We start from the raw sequence: 16,044 nt of genomic DNA on the forward strand, positions 1-16,044 counted from the left end.
AGTAGTACTAGAATGCTTAGATCGTACAGAAAGCAAACAAAGATGACATCTCTGGGACTACCACTCACAGCCTTTGGAGTGTGCATGAATAGTGACTGACAGCGTACAGTATACAGTCAGTATACAGAATACTGACTGGCACTCTTCAGAAGCAAAATTGAGACCTCACTGGCATCACCTGTTAATAACATTGTTTTTTTCAAACAGCACAATTTCTGTGTTTACTAAATCTTTTGCAGCGTCACAATCTTCCATTGTGAGGATGTGTTCTAGTTTACCTAACTAGTATTGGGTTCGCCAAAAAGTTCATTTGGGTTTTTCCATAAGATCGTATGGAACAAACTTTTTGGCCAACCCAATATTTAAACCTAGAAGGAATACTCTTTTACTTTAAAAAAAAAGTTGAGGTGTAATTGACATAGAACAGTGTATACTGTAGTTGTCCGGCTTCGTGTGAAAGCTATAAAACTGGGAACTTGATGTGAAAAGTGTGTAACTGTTTCTCTATTAATCTAGGTCTGAAACAGGCTTTGGAAACGGTGAATGACTACAATCCTCTGATGAAAGATTTTCCTCTGAATGACTTGCTGTCTGCCACTGAGCTGGACAAAATAAGGCAGGCACTTGTTGCAATTTTCACCCATTTGAGAAAGATCCGAAACACGAAATATCCCATTCAGAGGGCACTGCGCTTGGTGGAGGCGATTTCGAGAGACTTGAGTTCTCAGTTACTAAAAGTATTGGGCACTAGAAAACTGATGCATGTCGCCTACGAAGAATTTGAAAAAGTAAGTTGTAATATATTGGGAAGCCAACTTTAGGGCATTTCGATGAAAATGTGGTTTAATAATAAGCTTCCCCTCTTAAATTATGTCCCAGGTTATGGTTGCGTGCTTTGAAGTTTTTCAGACGTGGGATGATGAATATGAGAAACTCCAGGTATTGCTGAGAGACATTGTCAAAAGGAAAAGGGAAGAAAACCTCAAGATGGTGTGGCGGATCAACCCTGCTCACAGGAAGCTTCAGGCGCGCCTTGACCAGATGAGAAAGTTCAGACGCCAGCACGAGCAGCTGAGAGCGGTCATCGTCAGGGTCCTGAGGCCACAGGTGTGGCTCACGGTCTGAAAATGCGTGCCTGCATTGCTTGAATGACTCTCTGTGTCTCTCTTTTTTTGCAGTCAGCTACCTGTTTCTCTTTTACACTGTGAAGTGCTTCTTTGGCTCCATTTTCATCTGTCACTGTCATCTTGAAGATCATAGCGTTTGAGTTCAAATCTTTAACATTCTCCGTCCATTCATTCCCATCCCCAAACTGCATGGACCCGAGAGCCAAACCTCCTGGGTTTACCTCCTAATTCAACTGTTGACCTAGCCATCGGACTGGGCTCATTGTTTTACTCTTTTCCTCAGACTCCTTATCTGTAAAATGTGGTAATAATTGCGTTTGGCTCAGATTTATTGAAACAATTAAATAACCCCTTTTCTTTTTTCATGGTTTTTTTTTTCTCTCTTCTCAATTCACCACTTTTTTGAGCACTACTTTTCTCCCTTTTAAACAATCCAGTCCAGAAATAGCAGGTAGATTGATACACGTGTAGGTAGACAAATTGGTAAACGGATAGACACGTGCTAAAGCCAATAGCCAGTGTTAATCATAGGCTCTCAGTGGGGTCTTTCGTGCGTGTGTTTAGGATTCTTTCAGCCTTCCCGTAGTCAAGAGAATTCTGGAGTGTAGTTGGGATGGGCGATCCGGTCTGGAAGCCTTGCATCTCGGTTCATTCTCTGTGAGGAGTGCCTGCCACCCAGGGTGGAGCGGGTTGCTAAGGAGTGCTTGGTGTCTTCTCGACTCGTGCAGTCCCGATCCATGTGCACACGCGTGTGCGTGGTGGTTTTACGTGTTAACCCTTTACTGTGTCCGTGAGAGACTTGACTGGGACTGATTTGTCCTAGCTTAGGGTGTCTCAGCCCTTTGTTGCATGTCCGTCTCAGATATCCCTGTTTTAAAACATCATTGTCTACTTTCCATTTGTAAACCATGTGGTGTCCACTGCCTTTCTGTTTGGAAAGTCCGTAGTAAACTCGTGTGCAGGCGTGCATTCTCAGGATGGTCTTATTGGAGGATTAGTCTGTTCACATTGAACGTCGTTATTGATAAGTTTGGATTGAGAGCTTCTGTTTTCTAGAGACCTAACAGCTATATTTCTTTGAATTTTCTTTTTCAGTGTTTCCTCTAGGGATTACTATAGGTCTCTTATCGTGATATACGCAATACTGACTGAACCTCGTAATCAACATAGATCTGTTTCCTCCTGCTTGTCATGTTTACAGCAAGAGAAATAACGCTGTTCTTACAATGCATCTGTATCACATACGTTATTAGTATGTGGTATTACTGTTACATATGTTATAAACCCAGCACCACAGCGTTACAAGTTAAGCAGTCACATATATCTTAGAAGAATCGGCAGGTGAAAAGAAAAATAATGACATAATCTTTTCCATTTGTCCCCGATTTATATCTTCTAGTTCTCTTCGTTTCTTTCTGCGGCCTGTTACCTCTGCCGTCTTCTCTCTGTAGCCTGAAGAAATTCTTTGCCATTTCTTGTCCCATAGGTTTGCTGGCAACACTCTCGTATTTGAAGGCTAGTTTCACTGGTTATAGGAGTTTTGGTGGACAGCAGGTTGTAAATCTGTCCAGGCTTTTCATTCTTGCAGGGCTCCCCAGGCCTCCGGGGTGTGTGTGTGGTTTGCTGCGTGGGCCCTTGCCAGGCTGTCTTTTCCAGAACGCCCCCTTTATTTGTTTCCTGAATTTCAGGTGCTAGGTCTTCCTTGCCGCGTGGGCTTTTCTCTAGTTGTGGCGAGTGGGGGCGACCTCCTGTTGCCGCGTGTGGGCATCTCGTCGCGGTGGCGTCCCTTGTTGTGGGGCACAGGTTCTGGGGTGCCCGGGCTTCAGCAGTTGCCGCTTCCGGGATCTAGAGCGCTGGCTCTGTAGGTGCGGTGCTGGGCTTGGTGGCTCTGCAGCATGTGGGGTCTTCTGGAGCAGTGCAGGCAGATTCTTACTCCCTCGGCCGCCAGGGAAGTCCCCAGAACCCCCTGCTGTAAGCTGCTCTTCCACTCCCCCCTGCAGAGCTGCGAGTCTTCCTGCCTGGGCTGGGGTGGGAGCACCCCAGGCCGGGCTCACTGCCCTCACCTGACATCAGCACACCTCAGGGTGTCGGCTGCCTTCGGTTGTTGTCCGTTGTCCTGAAATGGCTGTTTAATCATTTTGTCCAGTTTTTGCTCCTATAATGCCATTGCCAGGAGTTCTCAGAATGTTTTTAAATATATAAAATAAAAGGCACAGGTTTACAAAGAAACATTTGTCCACAGTTTTGAAGTTACGATCTGTGGACAGTAATCTGTGTGCTTCTCCATGAACACGTAAAAGGGCAAGACAGGCCTGATAGCACGATTCTGAAGTAGTGAACGTAAACAAGCTCTCAGGATTACAGTACAGCTGTCGTGTGACGTGGAAGGATTTATTGATGACAAAGGGCACTGGGGACAGCTATAACTGTTGCCTACATTCACGACTGAAGAAAATGCTAAATTTAATTAGGCTTAGTGAAAATGATTTTCTCCAAATAAATTCACAGACTGTCTGAACTTCATGTGTGGCGTCTGTGGACCCCAGATCAAGCCCCCTGCCTGGCGGTGTAATTCCGTGAGAGTGGGCGTGAGCTGTGCCCGGGGGTCTGCCGCGTCCCGAGGCACAGGGCCTGTGTGCTCTGCTGTCCGTCCAGGAGCGTTCAGGGGACTGAGCGGGACCCTCTCAGTTACTGTCATGCTTGATCTGTCCCTATGCTGCAGTGTGGACCCTGGGCGGTGATCTAAAGTTTTAGAAATAAAAATGAGAAGTATATTGGATTCTGACTTTGTATATACCACTCCTATGAAGTCCTGAGCTTTCCAGTGCAGTTTGAGGGAAGAACCACAAACCCAGGTCTCAACACTTTTTTATTTTAGCTTCTTCAGCCACAGAACTACATTGTCTGAAGGTCTTTACAGCAGAGTTAGAACGTGCAGTATCTTGTCTTACACAGTCTTGACTTGTGGTTGTAAAGTGTTTGACTAAACGTCAGGCTTACGTGGTGGACTGGTCATCTTGTGTGGTGTGTGCTACTCAACGAGGTAAAAGTCTTCCCCTTGGCAGACCTGTTTTCTTCCAAACCCTCTCCTCCAGGTCACAGCAGTTGCACAGCAGAACCAAGGAGAGGTGCCCGAGCCCCAGGACATGAAAGTGGCCGAGGTTCTCTTTGACGCTGCTGACGCGAATGCCATAGAGGAAGTCAACCTGGCTTACGAGAACGTCAAGGAAGTGGACGGGCTGGACGTCTCCAAGGAGGGCACGGAGGCCTGGGAGGCCGCAATGAAGAGATACGATGAGAGAATCGACAGGGTGGAGACTCGGATCACCGCGCGCCTGCGAGACCAGCTCGGCACAGCCAAGAACGCCAACGAGATGTTCCGGATCTTCTCCAGGTTCAACGCGCTGTTCGTCCGGCCTCACATTCGCGGGGCCATCCGCGAGTACCAGACACAGCTGATCCAGCGTGTGAAGGACGACATCGAGTCTCTTCACGACAAGTTCAAGGTCCAGTACCCGCAGAGCCAGGCGTGTAAGATGAGCCACGTGCGCGACCTGCCGCCGGTGTCCGGCTCCATCATCTGGGCCAAGCAGATCGACCGGCAGCTGACGGCCTACATGAAGCGCGTGGAGGACGTGCTGGGAAAGGGCTGGGAGAACCATGTGGAGGGCCAGAAGCTGAAGCAGGACGGGGACAGCTTCCGCATGAAGCTCAACACGCAGGAGATCTTTGACGACTGGGCCCGCAAGGTGCAGCAGCGCAACCTGGGCGTGTCGGGCCGCATCTTCACCATCGAGAGCACGCGCGCCCGGGGCCGCGCCGGCAACGTCCTTAAGCTGAAGGTCAACTTCCTCCCCGAGATCATCACCCTCTCCAAAGAAGTGCGAAACCTCAAGTGGCTCGGCTTCCGCGTCCCGCTGGCGATCGTGAACAAGGCTCACCAGGCGAACCAGCTGTACCCATTCGCCATCTCGCTGATCGAGAGTGTGCGGACCTATGAGCGCACGTGCGAGAAGGTGGAAGAGCGGAGCACCATCTCCCTGCTGGTGGCGGGCCTGAAGAAGGAGGTGCAGGCGCTAATCGCCGAGGGCATCGCCTTGGTGTGGGAGTCCTACAAGCTCGACCCCTACGTGCAGCGCTTGGCGGAGACGGTCTTCAACTTCCAGGAGAAGGTGCGTGCCACTTCCATCTTCCCTGTCCCGGAGGCTTGCCAGTCGGTTAGCAGTTAGCTCTCCACAGAGGTTGCCCACGGTTCTGACAGCTCAGGGCCACGTCTGCGGAGCAGGAGAAGGAGGCCTTCCCCTCACCGGGCTGTTGGATGGTGTGGGGGCTTTAGGGAGGCCGTTCAGTGACAGTCCCCGTTGCTAGGGAGCCAGGGAAGAAATGAAGGGCACTAGAGCTTCGTTACTGATAAAGCTGTGTGGACAGTGGGCTGGCGGTCGGCCCGCCCCCGACCTGGCCCTCCTCCCCAGACCCCTGCCCGGCTGCGCCACAGTCGTCTCCTGGCCCTGCTTCTGTCTCGGCAGGCAGGGCGGAGTCTGCTGGGCTGGCGTGCGGCTGGCTCCTGGAGAGGGAAGGTGCGGAGCAGCGTGCATTGATGTCCTGCTCCCGCACGTGCAGGCAGAGGGTGCCTTGCCGGGAGTAGGAGCCGGAACGGGGAGGCGCCAGTGTCCATACCTTTCCCCTCCCTCCTCGGAGATAGGCGGGGTGTGGTGTCAGGCCAGCACGCAGGGTTAACGCTCTGAGGAAGAACTTCTCTGCCTCAGACGCTTATTGAGAAGAATGTACACAAGATAAAGGCCTGGGGTAAGCTGGTGATTTAAATGCGAACTGCACCTCCCTTTAGGTGGACGATCTGCTGATCATCGAGGAGAAGATAGACCTGGAAGTCCGCTCCCTGGAGACGTGCCTGTACGACCACAAGACTTTCTCCGAGATCCTGAACAGAGTGCAGAAGGCCGTGGACGACCTCAACCTGCACTCCTACTCCAACCTGCCCATCTGGGTCAGCAAGCTGGACATGGAGGTAGGTGGCGCCGGCTGCACGTGGCGTTGTCTGCTGTCTGCACAGGGGTGGCCCCTGTCCACAAGTCTGTTAGGTCGTCCCTGAAAAGCTCGTTTCCGTGGCAGTTTTCAGTGACGGTGACCATCCAGTTCTTTCCAGAAATCCCTGTAGCTGACAGTAGAGCCAAACTGGGGTAGTGCTGCAGGCACCCTCCTCCTGCGCCGGGAGCAGGGAGCTCTGGGGGAGGAGAGGCGTGCGCTCTGTTTTCCGGGAGCGCAACAACCTCCTGCAGCCCGTCTCTGCTCTGCTCACGACTGAGGTGGCTCTCCAGGCCGCCTTCTCTGGCCGCCTGTCTCCCTCCACCAGCCCCCCAGCATCCACGCACCTCTTGTTCCTGGTTTAGAGGATCTTGGCTCACCCCTGTGGGGTGGGTGTTGGAAGCACACTTAGCACCCCGTGTGGCTTTCTCGTCAGCGTATGTCAGAGCAGCCGTGAAGTCTCCAGAAGCAGGGAGGGTGCTTTATGGCAGAGGTCACTCAGTGGACAGGTGGCCGCTGGTCAGTTCTGAAGCTGTGTGTGGGTCACAGGTTTTTCCTTCTAAAGTGGATTAGTAAAATGCAGCGATTGCTCCAATGGCCCTGAACAGAGCAAACGTTCAGAAGCCCCAGTCTTCTGAATCGAGTGCAAGCCCCAGGTTTTCTCAGGCTGCCCCCGCTGCATTCCCAGGATGCTTGAGTGGCTCACAACGAGGGGGACTCTGAGCAAGATGTGCGGACACCCTAGTCCTTGGAAATCTCACAGATGAGAGATTTCTGACTTCCTTCTTCACTTGAGGTTTACTGTGGTGATCATTTTACAAATAGGTATACATATTGAATCCTTATGTTGTACATCCGAAACTAATGTTATAGTCGGTTATTGAGGGCAGGAGGAGAAGGGGGTGGTAGAGGATGCGACGTATAGGTAGCATCACTGACGCAATGGACTGAGTTTGAGCAAACTCCAGGAGATAGTGAAGGACAGGGAAGCCAGGTGTGCTGGGGTCGCAAAGAGTCAGACATGACTTAGCAACTGAACAGCAACAATAACAAAATCACTTGTGCCTCGATTTGAAAAAGAAAATGGCTTCACCTGCAAATTCCAGTTTCCTGGTTTTGCACCCAAGGCTGGTGTTGGTCTCTGCATTTTCTGCTGCACTGAGCACATATCAAGGCCTTCACCACGCCTGTGCATTTGTGCTCTGCTTGTTGCTTGTGAGCGGGAGTCTGCAGGTGGAGAGCACAGTCAGCCTAGGGGTCAGTGACCCGAGGCTGGAGGGTGAAGACGTGAGGTTGAGGAGCCGGGGGTGCAGGCTTGTGGTCAGGAGCAATTCGTCCTGGGCCTGAAACAGCGGTTTTCTGTCAATACGCTCTGCGAGCTAACTTTGGGAGAAACACTGTTCTTGGGACGTGTTCTCTCTGTAGATTGAAAGGATACTGGGCGTCCGGCTGCAAGCTGGCCTGAGAGCTTGGACGCAGGTGCTCCTTGGACAAGCGGAGGATAAAGCAGAGGTTGACATGGATACAGATGCCCCTCAAGTTAGTCACAAGCCTGGAGGAGAGCCAAAGATCAAGGTGAGTGTCTCCCAGGGCAGCCGGTTCCGCAGTACATAAAGCGCCGGTGAAAAAGCCACTGCGGTGGGCAGGCCTGGGCCCGGTCAGCGTCCCGCGGTGACGTGAGCTGAGGGGGAGGCTCTTCACCCCGTGCTCCTCCCGCCACCATCCACGAGGGCAGCACCAGGCAGACCCAGAGGAGGGCCGTTCTGCAGAGAGCACCCCAGGTGCCGAGGCATGAGAGAAAGACGGGAAAAGCGGAGTGGCGCAGAGTGGAAGGGATTGGAGGGTTGTGGCCTCCGACTGAGGTGGTGTCCTGTGAGACCCTGGGAAGTCTGACTGGAGGCCACGGGGTCACGGAGCCCCCATGACTGAGCCACTGAACGATGGACCGGCGCTCACGTCTTTGTTTTGGTAACGACACCACTCAAGAGGAGGCTGAAGAGGGTGCATACCTTTCCTCTTCACGCCTGCCTTAGAACTCTGCTCTACGTCAAAAACAGCTTCAGAAACACGTGGGGGTTAATTTTTTCATTTATTTGGCTGTGCCGGGGCTTGGTTGCGGGGCGTGGGGGTCTCCCTTTCAGTGCAGGCTCGGCAGTTGTGCTCACAGCTGAGTTATTTGTGGGGTCTTAGTTCCCCCACCACGGAGCATTGGAAGGTAGATCCCTAACCACTGGACCACCGGGGAAGTCCCAGCTTTATTTATTAATTTTTTTTTCCTTAATGGAAAATAAAACTTAGAAATCTACACTGGGGGAAAAATGTCTCTTCTCCTAGGATGTACGTAGGAATTAATTTGAAGAACTGAATATAATGGTCTGCTGGGCAAGTAGAAGGTCAGACTGTGACCCTAAAATGTCAGTTTTAATAAAAATCTGAGTAGAATTCTCCCAGAAGGATGCGGGAGCACACTGGACAGCAGCCCTCGTCTCCAGGCGGCCGTTTCCCGTCATGGGAAGGAGGGCTCTGCGGGGGCCTGGAAGGCTTTCCAGAAAGGTCTCCTTAAACTCTGCAGGTAACACAGGTGCTGGTTAGATGCGCGTCCGCCTTACACTGATGCGTTGAGCCATACTTCAGTTCTGTGTGGTCAACAGTATTTGTGTTCTCTTTACCAGTGAAAGTCTCCAAATCAGAAGTCTGGTAGAAGTAGGCAAGTAGAAACTGTGATCTGAGAGAAACAATTGGCTTTTCTTTTTTTTCCTACCCAGACTTCATGTTTTCTTTTAATACTTAAAATGTTTTCACTTTTGAATATTACAGATATTCATCCCTCTGGGGTGAATACTTTTTAAAAGAAATTACCGAGATGTGGAAACGCAAGTGAGGGTGTCTGAGTTGATCGGACGTGCAGTGGAGACTGAGCTGAAGTTCTTAAACTCGCTCAAAGCGCTGGCAGGCGGCACAGACTGCTCCCAGCCTGCGAGCCTACACCAGCCAGGTCGGCCTGTGTCACTGCTTTCTCAGGCTGCAGGGTGCTCACGCCCCGAGATCCTCACAGGCATCAGATCCCACGGCGCTTCGCTGAGCACCCAGGAGGACCCCACGCGGAGCTGCCCTCTGACCTCCTCCGGGCCCTTGGGGAGGGCTGCAGACCAAACATGAGCTCACAGAAGGCCGGATCTGTTAGCAACAGACTTTGTGGTTCACACAGAACTAGTGTAATGATTCAGAGAGAGAAAATGGTATATTTCAAAGCCCTTGAACTGAAATAGACTGCTGAGTCAAAACTACACCTTTGCTTTCCAGAACGTCGTTCACGAGCTGAGGATCACCAACCAGGTCATCTATTTGAACCCGCCCATCGAGGAGTGCAGGTACAAGCTGTACCAGGAGATGTTCGCCTGGAAGATGGTGGTGCTGTCTCTCCCCCGGATCCAGAGCCAGCGGTACCAGGTGAGTGCCCGCAAGGAAGCCCTGGACCTCAGCTCAGCGCTCGGGCAGCTCAGCGCTCTGGCAGCTCAGCGCTCTGGCAGCTCAGCGCTCTGGCGGAACGCTGGACGGGGAGCAATGTGACCCAACACTTGCCCCTAGTTACGGCTCCACACAGTCCCAGGTGTGTCTCTTGTCTGAGCTGTGCGCGTAGCTCCGTTCTCTCTCCTCCCTCCTCTGGGGCCTGGTCTTCGCTCCCGGCTCCCCCAGCTCTCCCTGCACCTCGCCGGCCGTCCACGCCACCGGTTCCTGCGTGTTCCGTGCCTGCCCCACCCTGCCCTCCGTGCCCCGTCGGGGCTGCTGGCCCTGCGCGCTCCTGCCTCCTCTGGTCCTTACCCTGAACGCCACGTGCTGGTCCTGCCGCCGCCTCGCGGCTCCACGTGGCCGCCTGCAGACGTCCCCTCCCTCAGACCTGCGTCTCCCCGTCTTCTCTTCCCCGGCCTCTAACCTGCTCAGATCTTGATGTCAGCCTGGACGCCCACTGTCTCCATCTTCAGAATTTACCCTGGTCTGTTTCTTGTGGCGTCCAGTGCTGTGGTCGTGCAGGGTACATCTCACCCCCTAGGCCTAGGTAAGCCCTCTCCTCACTGGTCTCTGTCTGCTCTTGCCCCTCTAAAAGCTGCTGTCAGCGCAGCAGCCCAGAGTACCTCTTAGGTGCATGTTGACCTCGACGCTCTGTTTCGAGGGCCTGGTAACGGCTTCCTGTCTAGCCCACCACGGGGGCCTGTGGGCCCCCGACACGTGCTGCCCTGCCGCCTGCCCCTCCCCCCCGGCTCTGCTGCAGCAAGCTGGCCCCACCCGTCCTCACACGGGCCAGATGGACACTGGCCCCCGGGGCCTCTGCCCTTGCTCATCCCCTGCCCCCGCGGCTGCCTTGCCGCCCCCAGCTCTGCCAGGGGTCACCTCTGTGAGGCCTCCCGCGCCTCCCTGTGTGAAATCCGTCCTGCCCCCGTATTCCTTCCCCACCCTGTTTCTCCACAGCCCTGCTCGCCTTCTGACGGCCTGTGTATTTTGCTTTTCCCTCGGTCGTCTTCCCTTCCCCCGCAGAACTTAAGTCTGTGCCAGCAGAGGCCTTTGTCTGTTCATAGTACCTGCAGCAGTGCCTGGCCTGCGACCGGCCCGCAGGTTGTTGACCCCGACGAGTGACTGTGCACGCTGGTGTTCACACTTGGTGGTGGTCCCTCGCTCCCTGAGGTGACACCCTCAGTCCCGCCTGCTGGGATGAGAGGCTCGGGTCTCGTGGGGCCCCCTCTGGACACCCTGCTCCCCGCTCCTGAGGCATGCCTGCTCAGACAGGGACGCCACACCTTTTAGCTTGTGGTTGATGCTCCTTTCCTTGGTTTGATGAGTTAGGTTACCTGTGACCGGGATGAGTGAACGTTATCCCTTAAGTACCATTTCTTTCAATTTACTTCAACGCCGTGAAAGGCAGCTGAGGTTCACATTTCTGTACGCACTCCCTGCATTCATCTCCGCCTTTGTTCGATTAGGTGGGCGTCCACTATGAACTGACGGAAGAAGAGAAGTTCTACCGGAACGCCCTGACGCGGATGCCGGACGGCCCCGTGGCCCTGGAGGAGTCCTACTCTGCAGTCATGGGCATCGTCACCGAGGTCGAGCAGTACGTCAAGGTGAGGCGCTCCTCTCACCCCGGTGCGTGTGTGATCTGTCCTAGAGGCAAGTGTGAGCTTGAATGAACGTGGAGCTAAGAAGTCTTGACCAAACGTAATGCGACTTATGAGGTAATATTTGCTATTTGAAAGCAAGGAGTGAATAGTAGAATGAACCTTCTGAGATATTAATCCTTTTGGAGAGCAGAAAACTCTATTCTCTTTCGGTTGGGAGACCGAGCGTTCGGAATGAGAGTTTTTTCCTAACAGCGATGAAGGGACACCCGCCTTTTTAGCAGAGCACGACCGCACGCGTTGGCGTTTCACAGAACGAGAATTCGAGCTGCCGTGGGTGGCTGTGCTTTCGTCTGCAGGTCTGGCTTCAGTACCAGTGCTTGTGGGACATGCAGGCCGAGAACATTTATAACCGGCTCGGGGAAGACCTCAGCAGGTGGCAGGCGCTGCTGGTCCAGATCAGGAAGGCCCGGGGGACGTTCGACAATGCAGAGACCAAGAAAGAGTTTGGGCCGGTGGTCATAGATTACGGGAAGGTGAGCCCCGCCGGCCGCCTGGAAGGCGCACTGTGAGGGCAGCATCTGACCGCAGGGAAGCTGCAGTGTGAACACTCCTCCCCCTGCAGGTCCAGTCAAAGGTGAACCTGAAGTACGACTCCTGGCACAAGGAGGTGCTCAGCAAATTTGGGCAGATGCTCGGCTCCAACATGACGGAGTTCCACTCCCAGATCTCCAAGGTGAGGAGGTGGGACCCCGGCAGGGCGGCAGGCCCGCCGGCCCCCTTGGCTCCCCGATTGACGCCATGCTCTCTGCCCACAGTCCCGCCAGGAGCTGGAGCAGCACTCGGTAGACACGGCCAGCACCTCCGACGCAGTGACCTTCATCACCTACGTGCAGTCCCTGAAACGGAAGATCAAGCAGTTTGAGAAGCAAGTCGAGGTGAGCTCTGCCCCTCGCTGTGTCTTGGGGATCCCCGGGGTGTCTCTGTCGTACCCCCTAGTGTCCCCGTAAAGGTGGACCCCAGTGTCCTGGGTGGCTGCATTTTAAAAGGCTCTGCAGGTGATCTTCAGGCACTTCAAGATTTGAGAACCACAGGTTCTTATCTTTTTAAATCTTTTACTTTAGTTGTTAATCTTCAAGTTCTCAAACTTAAATTTCCTTCTCATAGTTTGGACCTAGGGCGTGAAGCCCAGTTCCAGGGCGCTCAGGCCCTGCTCGGGGCCGCCTGAGTGTGCCCGGGGCTGGCCTATCCAGGCCCCCAGCGGCCTGCTGCCCTGGGACGCAGCGCTGTGGGCAGGGGAGGTTCCTGGAGGAGAGCAGGTGCATTCTATATCCATGAGGGTCTTCTCCTGTGGAGTCTGGCCGTAGCTCCTGTTACCCGTCTAGAAGAGAAAGCCCCGTGTGTTTGTTCCCTCTCCAGCTCTACCGCAATGGCCAGCGGCTGCTGGAGAAGCAGAGGTTCCAGTTCCCGCCGTCCTGGCTCTACATTGACAACATCGAGGGGGAGTGGGGGGCCTTCAACGACATCATGAGGCGGAAGGACTCCGCCATCCAGCAGCAGGTGGCCAACCTGCAGATGAAGATCGTGCAGGAGGACCGGGCCGTGGAGAGCCGCACCACTGACCTGCTGACCGACTGGGAGAAAACCAAGCCCGTCACGGTGAGCCCCGGCGCGGCCCCGCGCTCTCCCCGCACCAGCAGCGTCCTCTGTGTCCCCGCTTTCAGACTGAGGCGCCCGGCCGCGGCTGCGCTTCCCGGGTGAAGGTGCTGCCTTCCTGTAATTAAGGGAGCCGTACTTGCAGAGAGTGGATGTGAAACTGTGAAAGCCCGCTTAGACAGACCTCTTTTCAGCCAGACCCCTCGCGACAGTCAGGGAATGCCTCTGAAGCCTAGCGTTTCTCCACTCGTAAGTTACCCTCTTAGTTGTAGCTGGGAGTTAGACTTGGCGCTCTTGTGTTCTCAGGCCAGGCGTCCCCCGGTGCCACTGCCCGGCCTGTGCACCGGGGCCGTCCTGGGCTGTGCCACTGTCTTCCCAGTGGTTAAGCCTCTCTGTGCCCAGAGACTGCCGCAGCCAGGCCTCCGCGTTCACTAGAGTTTGTACTCAGCACCAGCCATGTTCTGGGCAGCAGGAACACAGCGGTGACCAGAAAGGAGCCTGCCCCCAGGGGGACAAGCTCCCGCAGGAGACAGAGGATGAGAAGGGAACCGGAAGGACACGCACTTCAAGTCAGATGGAGATACGTGCTGGGGGAGGGTGTTGGGGCCTCACTGCCCTGCGGGGAGTCTGGCGTGTGGAGACCAGTGGGGGCAGGCAGGCGTGCCAAGGGGTGTGCAGACAGGCAGGATGGGGCTCAGCCATGTAGGTCACGGCCCGCCTGGTTCGCTGGGTGAGATCCACACGGAGGCACACACGTGAACCCTGCAGGGGAAAGATGTGAGTGCTTCCTAGTTGCTGGTCTGGTTTTGTGGGCAGGGCTCGGTTCTCCACGCAAGGCCTGGGGACCAATCGGGCTCCTCCCCGCTCCTTCCCTCCAACCCCCCAACCTGGCACACACACACACGTCTGCTGGGTCGGCCTCCGTCCTGCCCTCAGCTGGTCCGTGCTGCTGGCCTAAGGTCCCGCTTTGTGTCTGGTTGGGCCAAGGGGCCCCGGGGTGAAGCAGGCTGTGCTTTGCTGATGCCAGCGCTGCCAGGTCATGCGGGGGAGTGAGGGCTGATCAGTAGGCAAGAATGCGGCACCTCAGCGTGGACGTCTCTGATCGCCTCGCCTCGCGGGTGATGTATTTAACTAGAACTCTCTTTGAGGGAGTTCCCTGGGGGTCCAGTGGTTAGGACTCAATGCTCTCACTCCTGAGGGCCTGGGTTCATCCCCTGGTCAGGGAACTGAGGTCCCACAGGACACAGCGTGGCAAAAAAAGAAAACTTGAATCAGTACTTGGTGTAGTCATTCTCAAAGGTTATTAAAGTGGAAAGAGATCTGTGAATCGTGTCAGTGCAGAAGTCGAGCCGCCTCCAGTGAGAACGGTGCTTTCCTCCTCACCTTTCCTTGTCACTGATACCACGGCCGTGCCCTCGGGGAGGGCGTGCCTGACAGGGCTGTCCTGCTCCGGGCCCAGGTCAGCGTCTCCCCGGCACTCCGCGAGGGGACACCTGACTCGACGGGTGCTCCCCTTGCCCAGGTCACGTCTGGAAGTAACGGGCACGCATCAGCAGCGTGCACTTGGGAATGTTTACACACAGACACACTCAAGGGAGCTCAGAGTCCCCTCCGGCGCCTCGGAGCTGGGCCCCTCTGTCCGGAGACCTGGCTCTGACTCGCTGGCCTTGACTGCTTCAGGGCAACCTGCGTCCAGAGGAGGCACTTCAGGCTCTCACCATATACGAAGGGAAGTTCGGCAGACTGAAGGACGACCGCGAGAAGTGTGCGAAGGCCAAGGAGGCCCTGGAGCTGACCGACACGGGGCTTCTCAGCGGCAGTGAAGAGCGCGTCCAGGTACGAGCCGCTCCCGCGGGCAGGCGGGTGCGGGCACCTCGTGCCGACCTCGCCCCCAGCCCGGCTGTCCCAAAGGCCCTGGCAGGGTCCGAGGTGGCTCCTCTTCTGGAGTATAACTGCTCTGCTGTCCTTGATCACAGGTGGCCTTAGAAGAGTTACAGGACCTCAAAGGCGTTTGGTCAGAGCTTTCTAAGGTCTGGGAGCAGATTGACCAGATGAAGGAGCAGCCATGGGTTTCCGTGCAGCCTCGAAAGGTATGCATCACTGAAACAGATACCGCGTTGCCCTTCGCGTGTTGACAGTTGGAGACTTTACTTAGGAACTTGGCAAGCTGGAAGCTGTGCTGTGAGTTCACAAGAAGTGCCTTCCCGCTCGTTTACCTAAAATTTCTTTAAAGGCTAGTGTTTAAATGTTTCACCCTTTAAAGGAATGTTGGCAAACTGAATACCACCTTGGGTTTCTCTTGACAGCTTCGACAGAATTTAGATGGCCTCCTGAACCAGCTGAAAAACTTCCCTGCCCGATTGCGGCAGTATGCGTCCTACGAGTTTGTGCAGAGGCTCCTGAAAGGCTACCTGAAGGTGGGTGACCTGGAGCTGCCGGCTGGGAGGTCAGCCGGAAACACGCCACGCGGATAACTCAGCTCCCTCTCTCCACAGATAAACATGCTGGTGATTGAGCTCAAGTCCGAAGCACTTAAGGACCGCCACTGGAAACAGCTGATGAAGCGGCTTCACGTGAACTGGGTTGTGTCTGAGCTGACCCTCGGCCAAATCTGGGATGTAGACTTGCAGAAGAATGAAGCTGTTGTCAAGGACGTGCTGCTGGTGGCACAGGGGGAGATGGCTCTGGAGGAGTTTCTGAAGCAGGTGCGTGTCGAGCTGTGATGCACACCTGAGCTGTGAAAACGGAGCCTCCCCTGTGGTCCCTCTTGTCCCCATAACGTTAACTCACTCGGTCACTCACATGGCTGGCGAATGCCCTTACGTGGGTGACCTGCCTCTTTGGGTTTCAATTCAGATACGAGAAGTGTGGAACACTTACGAGTTGGACTTGGTTAACTATCAGAACAAGTGTCGCCTGATCCGCGGCTGGGACGACCTCTTCAACAAGGTCAAAGAGCACATCAACAGCGTGTCCGCCATGAAGCTCTCTCCGTATTACAAGGTGTGCTGTGGGGCTTCCCTCCCGCACATCCACCGTAATGCCCGCAGCCTCGCGGGGATGTCCCTGGCGGTCCAGTGGTTAAGACTCCAGGCTTCCACTGCGGG

The 16,044-nt window shown here is 54.7% G+C and overlaps 1 protein-coding gene across 1 annotated transcript in view; it reads left to right on the plus strand.

Annotated features, from left to right (window-relative positions):
* The window catches only part of DYNC1H1 (dynein cytoplasmic 1 heavy chain 1), a 60,653-nt gene that overhangs the window by 11,771 nt on the left and 32,838 nt on the right, over nucleotides 1-16,044 (plus strand). The window contains exons 6-21 of the mRNA XM_068991231.1: nucleotides 517-788; nucleotides 880-1,107; nucleotides 4,223-5,299; nucleotides 5,974-6,153; nucleotides 7,596-7,745; nucleotides 9,474-9,620; nucleotides 11,147-11,287; nucleotides 11,641-11,817; nucleotides 11,907-12,017; nucleotides 12,100-12,219; nucleotides 12,701-12,940; nucleotides 14,618-14,773; nucleotides 14,914-15,027; nucleotides 15,244-15,354; nucleotides 15,433-15,642; nucleotides 15,794-15,940. Of these exons, the coding sequence (XP_068847332.1) occupies nucleotides 517-788; nucleotides 880-1,107; nucleotides 4,223-5,299; nucleotides 5,974-6,153; nucleotides 7,596-7,745; nucleotides 9,474-9,620; nucleotides 11,147-11,287; nucleotides 11,641-11,817; nucleotides 11,907-12,017; nucleotides 12,100-12,219; nucleotides 12,701-12,940; nucleotides 14,618-14,773; nucleotides 14,914-15,027; nucleotides 15,244-15,354; nucleotides 15,433-15,642; nucleotides 15,794-15,940 (3,581 nt within the window). The remainder of the gene's footprint in view (nucleotides 1-516; nucleotides 789-879; nucleotides 1,108-4,222; nucleotides 5,300-5,973; nucleotides 6,154-7,595; nucleotides 7,746-9,473; nucleotides 9,621-11,146; nucleotides 11,288-11,640; nucleotides 11,818-11,906; nucleotides 12,018-12,099; nucleotides 12,220-12,700; nucleotides 12,941-14,617; nucleotides 14,774-14,913; nucleotides 15,028-15,243; nucleotides 15,355-15,432; nucleotides 15,643-15,793; nucleotides 15,941-16,044) is intronic.

The sequence above is a fragment of the Capricornis sumatraensis genome, chromosome 19 (assembly GCF_032405125.1).
Source record: "Capricornis sumatraensis isolate serow.1 chromosome 19, serow.2, whole genome shotgun sequence".
NCBI lineage: Eukaryota > Metazoa > Chordata > Mammalia > Artiodactyla > Bovidae > Capricornis > Capricornis sumatraensis.